At 35.6% G+C, this 9887-nt stretch overlaps 1 protein-coding gene across 1 annotated transcript; it reads right to left on the bottom strand.

Annotated features, from left to right (window-relative positions):
- Nucleotides 1–509: 509 nt before the first annotated feature.
- LOC119540902 (olfactory receptor 14A2-like) lies at nucleotides 510–1436 on the bottom strand. Its single transcript, XM_037844794.1, has one exon. The coding sequence runs from the start codon at nucleotides 1434–1436 to the stop codon at nucleotides 510–512; it is 927 nt and encodes a 308-aa protein (XP_037700722.1).
- Nucleotides 1437–9887: the final 8451 nt, after the last annotated feature.

Below are 9887 nucleotides of genomic sequence, written 5' to 3'. Positions count from 1 at the left end.
TTCTGTATCTCATCATTACAGAATCAAAACCTTCTGGGAATTCATGTTTGAAATTCATCCTGGTATCTTAAATCCTTTCAATGGAACTCTAACCATTGAAATAACTCAAGCATATTTTCATCTATAAAATAATTATTCATGCTCTATGACTGAAGTACATAAAATGAGTAATTAAAATATCAAAAATTAAAGTATCATGAGAAACAGAACCACTTCTTTCAGAGGGAGATATCACAGAGATTATAGAGGGAGTGATATTTTTTCATAGAAGAACACAAATGAGAGTCATGGCACTTACATTTTAGCATCATATAATGCAATTATCTGACCTTGAAAGAGTTACTTCACTTCATGAGTGTTCATTTCCTCATGGCAAAAACAAAAAAATGCATCCATTTGTTTCTCTTCTCAGGTGTTTCTAAAGTTGAAAATAAGGTAACGTACAATAAAATTATTTGTGCTCTTCAAGGGCCTACAGCATGTTGGCAGTACTAAATGTAGTGAGCCTCTCATTTGTGTATTTTTGGCAGCAACCTCATCAGAGCCCATTTCATGTCCCTGTTCCTCAGACTGTAGATTAAAGGGTTGAGGATTGGGGGTATCACAGTATAGATGACAGAAAGAAGTTTGTCAGTAATGGCAGGTGTATTTGAAGATGGCTTGAGATAAACAAAAGAAGCAGTTGTGATAAAAAGGGTAAAAACTGTGAGATGAGGGAAGCATGTAGAGAAAACTTTTGACTGACCTGTTGTGGTAGGAATCTTCAGCACAGTGGAGAAAATAAAAATGTAAGATATCAAAATACAGATGAAGCAAGACACACCTAAACACATACCAATCCCCATACTTGTATAAATGACCACTAGTGTTTCAGAACAGGAAATCCTTAATAATGAGGGAACATCACAGAAAAACTGTGGGATCACATTGGAGCCACAAAAGGGCATGTAAAATGTACCACCTGTGTACAGAGCTCCAAATAGTCCTCCAATGGCCCAGGAAGCACTTGCCATCAGCAAACAAGTGCTGCCATTCATGATGACCCCATAGTGCAAAGGATAGCAGATGGCTATGTAGCGATCATAGGACATGGCTGCAAGGATAAATGTCTCACCTGCTGAGAAAGAAGTCATTAAAAGTAGTTGGAAGGCACACCCTAAAATGGAAATGGAATAGTTGTGTGTTAGGCAGTTGACAATGAATTTTGGGATTGGGATTGACACAAGGAAGATATCCAAGGAGGACAAGTTTTTTAGGAAGAAGTACATAGGTGTATGGAGTTGTAGGTCTAGTGTGATGAGAGTGATGATGAAGATGTTACTCATTACAGCTTCCAGGTAAATCACTAGGAAGAGCACACCGTATAAAACCTGCATCTCCAGGTCATCAGACAACCCTACCAGGAGGAATCCTGACACCAAGGTGACATTGGCCATGCTGACAGATTCTCTTCACTTCCTGGCAAGCTGAGGAGATATGCAAAAAAGAAAATTAATCTAAACCATTTAACAAGAATCATACTGATGGAAAGAAATGTTACTGAAAAAAGAGCCATGTAATTGCCTCTTTAAGTACTTCTGCAGATTTACCTACATAATTGTTTCTTTATTTTTTTTAAGGTAAAGGGATTTCATAAGTAAGGTGTGAAATCAGTTAGCATTTACAAGACTTTCACCTAATGTTGTAGCCTCAACCACAAATATGCTATTAGATGGCTATAACTTGACTAAATTATGCAGTTTTCTCTAATCACAGGGACATTAACATTACACTATTATTGTAACAGAATCATGAAAAATTCTTTTTCTTTTGGAAAAATAATCCAAATTTCTGTCTTTAGAGCAGGTTAGCACCCCTAATATTCAATACAGGAAAAAAATGTCAATTATCACATGTTGTTACAATCATAAACTCACACTTATATTGAATAATCCAATAAAGGCAAATAACTTTTTCTATCCTATGGACAAAGGCAAGAGAAGATAAAAAAAGATACTATGCTCAATGTCTGTATTATCTTGAAGTCATGCAATTCTAATACCTTGAAGCTCTCATTTAGTAAAGGAAAGAAATAATTGAATTCTCCAGCAAAATTCCATGTCCATTGAATTTGTCATGCATATTAGAGCTATATTATCATGTGGAGACTGCCTATAGTTTAATTTGTTTATAAAGGATACTTGAGAGTTTACCATAGGGAAAAAAAAATCTTTCCCATCTGGCTGAATAATTTCTCTACATCTTGTTCTGTTTTCTGCAATTCATTCTTTATTACTATCAAATATCTTCCTTCAGTGTTCAAAATATTTCCCCTAGGTTTTTTTAGTTTCAATCATTGAAAAGATGACAAAGTATCACATTATGTATCAGACAATGAGTTAGATGGTGGCACTAAAGAATAAATATTTTCTGGTAGATTGCATTCAATGGGAGGCACATAATGAAGAATAAATAAACCAGCAGACAAGTAAAACCTTAGATTGTAACAGTTTCTATAAAGATAATAGAGTGTTGTTTTAGAGGTTAACTGGCTGCCTGACTGATATTGGGGTAATGAAAGGTTATTTCAGGGGGGGTGACTTTAAGGTAGAAATATAAATTGAGAAAAAGCCTACAGGGTAAGAACTGAGGAGAGAATTCAAAGAACATTTACAGCTTAGAAAATATAAATGAAGGCAATGGACATTTGGATAAAATGTGAGGAAGAAGTATGTTTTGAAGTTAGAGCATCTATGGTGGAGAGAGAATTCTGAAGCCTTTTCTCAGCCTCAAGATCTACAAGAGGTTTTTTAATTGTTTAGAAATAGATAACATTTTAAGCTTCTATCAAAATAAATTTGAAATTTCTACTTTAAAGTAATTCCCATTCTTCAACCTCTAGACAATGAGTTACTTACTAGATGCACTCTAAGTGATAATTCCATCAACTGCACTGCAATGTTGAAAATTTTCTGCTATAAGGACGCACTTTAGTTACCACTTGGTGACCTGAAAATAAAACAAACTTTGCAGCTTCCTTTAACCTTCTCTGATATCATAACATATAGTTGTGTCTCTAGGTTTCTGATAAAGAACACGATGCTACCTCTCATAAGGTATGAGATTCTTCACATTGACTGATGCATATAAAAGTAGCACAAAAACAGTCATGTGCCCTCTTTTTATTTCAAATTTAAGTTAATTTGAACATTCTATAGTCAAAATGACATCAGTGAATTATTTTTAAGACACATGTCTAGTCCTTTGGGATTCCCCAAGGAAGTTATATCTTAGAAGTTTTTTGAATAGCGTTATTAACTAGTTATCTCTTAAGACTATTTCCAATGGCAGAAATCCTCAGGCCCCAGAGAATCTTCTGGAATTCACCATGGAGTACATTTCTCAGACTTCTACCACAATAATAACAAACTACATAAACGTTCCCTTACAATAGAGTTGTAGTTTATAAGCTAGTGGTTAGCAAACTTTAATATGGTTCATAATTACTTGAGTATTTTGCTAAAAATGAAGATCACTATCAAATATTCTTAATGACTGGTCTTTGGAGAAGTCCAACATTGCACATTTATTCAATCAGCTTTGTGGCAGATTCACATCATGCTTTGAGAAACTATGCATAGAACTAGAGTGACCTAACATAAAAAGCAAAATAAATCTTATGGTAAAACCCCTCACTGTAGAGCAATGAAATTGAAACCATTTTCAAAGACATAGTTCTAAGAATTTGGAAGTGTTTTTCTTTCATCAATGTTAAGCAAAGACTAAAAAGTGTTAGACTCTTCCCAAATAATTTTTGTTACTGGAGAAATAATAGCAAATTTCCATTTGCTATTACATAGTTCCAAGAAAATACTTGATGTAATAAAACTTAACGTCTGTTCCCTGGAGAGTCAATGGTATGAATTTGTGTAGAGAATTCAGTAAGATTTTTAATCATTTATATGAGGTGTATTGCCAAAATTATCTATTGTTATTCTTGAAATACTGATTTTTCTTCATAAACATGAGCCAAATTGAATATTGGCAAATAGACAATCAAATATCAAAATAAAAATCAAATGAGTAGTTTCTTTTTAAGAGATATAGATTCTTGCCATGTGGGAGCAATAAGATCTCAACATTTTCAATTAAATTAAGAGTTATTTCATTGTGAGGACAAAAAACATAATTCATTTAAAATGTTTAAAATAATTTAGAAAAAATGTTGAATCAATTGGAAGAGAATCAGGTTAATTCCAGAAAAACTATCTTAAATAAATATAGCTGTTCTTTATTTTTGCAATGAAATTAACTTTTTTAGTCATAGTGCAGTACTGGTAGCAATGATTCTTGTTAGTTGAGTTTCTCATATGTGTCAGGCTCTGCACTACTGGTCTTAAAAACAAAGTCTCTTTCCTGACCCTCAAAGCATGCATTTCTTTGTAGATAATTCTGGAAGTATAGAAATTCCTTAAACTAACCCATCTATGTATCTAGGCCATGACTCAAGATCAACCATTTAAATGTCAAAGCCCAGTGCTCTTTTCTATCAAATAGAATACTTACATCTCATTCTGTCTCCACTTAGGAGGCAAAAACATTCATCATCTGAGTTTCATCCCCCAATGTTTATCTATCAAAACTCCAGTGTTGAAAACAAAATATTTATGTAAGAGTGAAGGTAAAGTTTGGGGAGCAACTGTTATTATATAGCTTCTTATCCTGGAAAATCTGTCTGAGGACATCACTTTCATAGGTTGATATTCTGCAAAATTCCATGACTTAAAGGCTAGAGATTTATACTTGACTCATAATCCTAGAGTTTCATCGTTTTATCCAGGCTAGTTTAATGTAGTCATTTATTTTAATATATTTTCCAAGGGAGTCTGAAAGACTAGGAAGGTACCATTATCCTCCACTACTCTGAGCAGCATCAAACATATTCTCTGGAAGGCAAGACTCACATTAATTTATGAGCATATTGACTTTATATTAAATGACAAATACAACTTACAATTATTGTGGAGTGTACTTGCTTTATCTTTGATATATTTATTTAACACCAATATGTTTAAATTTTAAAATTTTGATATAATTTCAAACTTACAGAAAAGTTGCAAGGATATTCAAAAATAACTCTTAAAGAACATTTAACATGATTCATTAATTTTGAATATTTTGCCACAGTTCAGGCACTATCAGGAAATTGAATATTGACAAAATATTTTCATCTCTTTTTTAATATTCATTTTCCATTTTGTTAATTTGTACTAGTAATGCCCTTTATAGCATTCCCTGCTTCCATTGCAGGATGCAATCCAGGTTCAGGTCTTGTGTTTAGTTGACATGTTCCTGTAATCTCGTATAATAAGTTTTACAGTCTTTCTTTTTCTTTCATGGTACTGACATTTTTAAAGAACATAGGAAAATTATTGGAGGGAATGTTTCCTCCTTTGGGATTTTTTATTGTTTCTGCATGATTAGATTGAGGTTAGCATTCTTGGGCAGAATAATACATAAGATTCACACATGCCAAGGCACTCAATTATCAATTGAGTCTCCATTTTCTTCAATGAAATATACACCATTACTCTTTTAAAAATATTTATGCCAGTTTGGTGCAGCATGACAAAAGATTTCTGGGGAATTAAGACCTGTGAGTATAAAAGGAGAAGACAGCATAATTAGTATTTAGAAAATAATATACAGGCCATCAAATTGCCCATTGGTCTAGGGACTTCAATGATTCTACATCTTTTCATCAATATTTATATCACAAGTTCATACTGATTATTTCTAGGTTTCTCCTTGCCTTTTCTTTTACCATGTCTCCATGTTGAAAACTGAATCCAAAAAATATGAAACAAATTTACTGATTAACACAATACTGAAATACACATAACACAATTTTAGAATTGACTCATACATACCACCATGAAAACTGATCTGCTTAAAACAGTTGAAGATTTATTTGTAGTTCTTTTCTTCTCCCTAGACTGAAAAAGTATATTTAAATTACTATTCTCAAAAGTTAGTTGGGATATGTTTTTTTTCCCTTTTAAACATGGTTGTGTTTTTATGTGAAATGTAGCTATTTCATTTAATTCATTCTGCAGTCAAATTTATTTTTTTAAATTATAGAAGTTGTGAGTTTACTAAACAATCATTCATAAAATACAAGATTTCCATGCACCACCCTACTACCAACACATTGCATTGTTGTGGGACATTTATTACTGTTGATAATAGCACTTTAAAAACTTGTACTATTTTTTAAACAGTAGTTGCCTTTGTTATAAAAAAAAAGCTATTAAAGCAGTTTTATCATCAGTTATTTACATTAGGTACATTTTTCCCCATATACCACTTTATTATTACTACCTTGTACTAGTATCATACACTTTTTTTATAAGCCATGAAAAGTAAATCCTATACTTGTACTATTAACTATAGTACAATGTCAACAATATGGTTTGCTGGGTTTTACTGTTCTGTTTTATTTTTATAAATATTATATATATATTACTAGAATCCTAAAGTTTCTTCTTTTAACTACATCCACCTACAGAGTTCAGTGCTGTGGATTACATGCACAGGAATGTGCAACCACAAGCACCATCCATTTCCAAACCTCTGTCATCAGCTTAAATAGGAATTCTATACCAGTTAAGTAAAAACTCTCCATTCTCTAACCCCAATCTATCTTCTGGTAACTTACATTCTAGATTCTTACTCTATGAGGATACACATTATAACTAGCACATAACAGTGAGATCATCCAATATTTGTCCTTTTCTTTCAGACATTTCACTCAAGTCCTGAAGGTTCAACAATGTTGCCACCCATCAGGACTTCATTCCTTTTTATGGTTTAATAATATTCCATTATGTGTGTATACAACATATACTTGGCCTCCTGAGGAACCCCAAACTGATTTCTACAGAAACTACACCATTTTACATTCACTCCAGTATCAGTGATTTTTCCTATTTCTCCACATCCTCTACAACACTTGTATTTTTTTTATTACATTCAGTTTTATTGAGATATATTCACATACCATACTCTCATCCATGGTGTACAGTCAACTGTTCCCAGTACCATCATATAGTTATGCATTCATCACCCAAATCTATTTTTGAACATTTTCCTCACACCAGAAAGAACCAGAATAAGAATAAAAAAATAAATAAAAAAATAAAAGTAAAAAAGAACACCCAAACCATCCCCCACATCCCACCCTATTTTTCATTTAGATTTTGTCCTCATTTTTCTACTCACCCATCTATACACTGGATAAAGGGAGTGCAATCCACAAGGTTTTCACAATCACATTTTCACCCCTTGTAAGCTATATTGTTATACACTTGTCTTCAAGAGTCAAGGCTACTGTGCTGGAGTTTGATAATTTTAGGTATTTACTTCTAGCTATTCCAATACATTAAAACCTAAAGAGGGAGAGTGTGAGGCAAGATGGTGGACTGCTGAGGTGTATGTTTTAGTTACTCCTCCAGGGAAGTAGGTAGAAAGACAGGAACTGCGTGGACTGGACACTGCAGAGCAATCTGGCTTTGGGCATACTTCATACAACACTCATGAACACGTGGAACCCTGAGATCAGTGAAATCTGTAAGTTTTTGCAGCCAGAGGAACTGTGCCCCTCCCTGCCAGGCTCAGTCCCATGGGAGGAGGGGCTGTCAGCACCAGGAAGGAGAAGGGAGAACTGCAGTGGCAGCTCTTATTGGAAACTCATTCTACTGATCCAAACTCCAACCATAGATAGACTGAGACCAGACACCAGAGAATCTGAGAGCAGCCAGCCCAGCAGAGAGGAGATAGGCATAGCAAAAAACAGCAAGACAAACTCAAAAATAAAAGTGGATGCTTTTTGGAGTTCTGGTGAATGTAGAAAGAGCAAGGGCAGAGCTCAGGCCCATGGGCTCATTTGCAAAACCTGAAGAAAAACTGATCTCTCTGCCCCCTGGATCTTTCCTTAATAGCCCTAATTGCTTTGTCTCATAGCATTTCAATAACACATTAGATCTGCCAGGAGGGCCCTTTTATTTTCTTTTTTTTTTTTTTTATCTTTTTTTCATTTTCTAAAACAATTACTCTAAGAAGCCCAATACAGAAGGCCTCAAAGACTTGCAATTTAGGCAGGTCAAGACAAGAGAAGAACTGAGAGCTCTAAGACAAAAAGGCAATAATCCAGTGGCTGAGAAAATTCAATAAACACCACAACTTCCCAAGAAAAGGGGGGCGTCCTCTCACAGCCATCATCCTGGTGGACAGGAAACACTCTTGCCCGTCACCGGCCCCATAGCCCAGAGCTGCCCCAGACAACCGAATGTGATGGAAGTGCTTACAATAACATGCATACACCACAAAATTGAGCGTGGACATTAGCCTTTCCTGCACCCTCAGTTGGTTGTCCCAGATTTGTGAAGGTGGAGCAGTGGGAATTAACAAGCCCCTTTCAAACATCATTTCAGCAGACTGGGAGCCTCCCTACACAGACCGGCAGCCCAGAACCACCCTGGGGGGATGGCACTCACCTGTGACATAGCACAGTCATCCCTCAACAGAGGATCAGGGGGTGCAGGGCCTGGAAGAGGGACCCACTCACAAGTCTCAGGGGCCACACGCCAATACCAAGGACTTGTGGGTCAGTGGCAGAGACAAACTGTGGCAGGACTGAACTGAAGGATTAGACTATTGCAGCAGCTTTAAAACTCCAGGAACACCAGGGAGATTTGGTTGTTAGAGCTGCCCCCTCCCTGATCACCCAGATACATGCCTCTTATACAGGTCGGGCAACACCAACTACACACGCAAGCTTGGTACACCAACTGGATCCCACAAGACTTACTCCCCCACTCACCACAGAGGCAAAGTGGGGGAGAAGTGGCTTGAGGGGAACAGGTGGCTCATGGACGCCACCTGCTGGTTAGTCACAGAAACTGTACTCCACGAAGCTGTAGACTTGACAAATTGGAGATAAGGATTTCAATTGGTCTACAAATCCTAAAAGAACCCTATCAAGTTAAGCAAAGGTCAAGAGGCCAAAAACAACAGAAAATTTTAAAGCATATGAAAAAACCAGACGATATGGATAACCCAAGCCCAAGCACCCAAGTCAAAAGATCAAAAGGAGTACAGCACTTAGAGCAACTAATTAAAGAACTAAAGATGAATGATGAGACCATGGCATGGGATATAAAGAACATCAAGAAGAGCATGGAACAGGATATAAAGGGCATCAAGAAGACCCTAGAATAGCATAAGAAGACATTGGAAGACTAAATAAAAAAATAGATGATCTTATGGAAATTAAAGAAACTGTTGACCAAATTAAAAAGATTCTGGATATTCATAGTACAAGACTTGAGGAAGTTGAACAATGAATCAGTGACCTGGAAGATAACAGAATGGAAAATGAAAGCACAAAAGAAAGAATGGGGAAAAAAATCAAAAAAATCAAAATGGACCTCAGGGATATGATAGATAATATAAAACGTCCAAATATAAGACTCATTGGTGTTCCAGAAGGAGAAGAAAAGGGTAAAGGTCTAGGAAGAGTATTCAAAGAAATTGTTGGGGAATGCTTCCCAAATCTTCTAAACACCATAAATACACAAATCATAAATGCCCAGTGAACTCCAAATAGAATAAATCCAAATAAACCCACTCTGAAACATATTCTGATCACACTGATAAATACGGAAGAGAAGGAGCAAGTTCTGAAAGCAGCAAGAGAAAAGCAATTCATCACATACAAAGGAAACAGCATAAGACTAAGTAGTGACTACTCAGCAGCCACCATGGAGGCGAGAAGGCAATGACACGACATATTTAAAATTCTGAGTGAGAAAAATTTCCAACCAAGAATACTTTATCCAGCAAAACTC

This window comes from Choloepus didactylus, chromosome 7, assembly GCF_015220235.1.
Source record: "Choloepus didactylus isolate mChoDid1 chromosome 7, mChoDid1.pri, whole genome shotgun sequence".
NCBI classification, from domain to species: domain Eukaryota; kingdom Metazoa; phylum Chordata; class Mammalia; order Pilosa; family Megalonychidae; genus Choloepus; species Choloepus didactylus.
The sequence above is the reverse complement of the archived record's forward strand: the minus strand, read 5'-3'. Positions and strand labels throughout refer to the sequence as shown.

What these genes read in the sequence shown, in the direction of transcription:
- LOC119540902 (XM_037844794.1), bottom strand. Translation starts at nt 1,436, where the DNA reads ATGGCCAATGTCACCTTGGTGTCAGGATTCCTCCTGGTAGGGTTGTCT.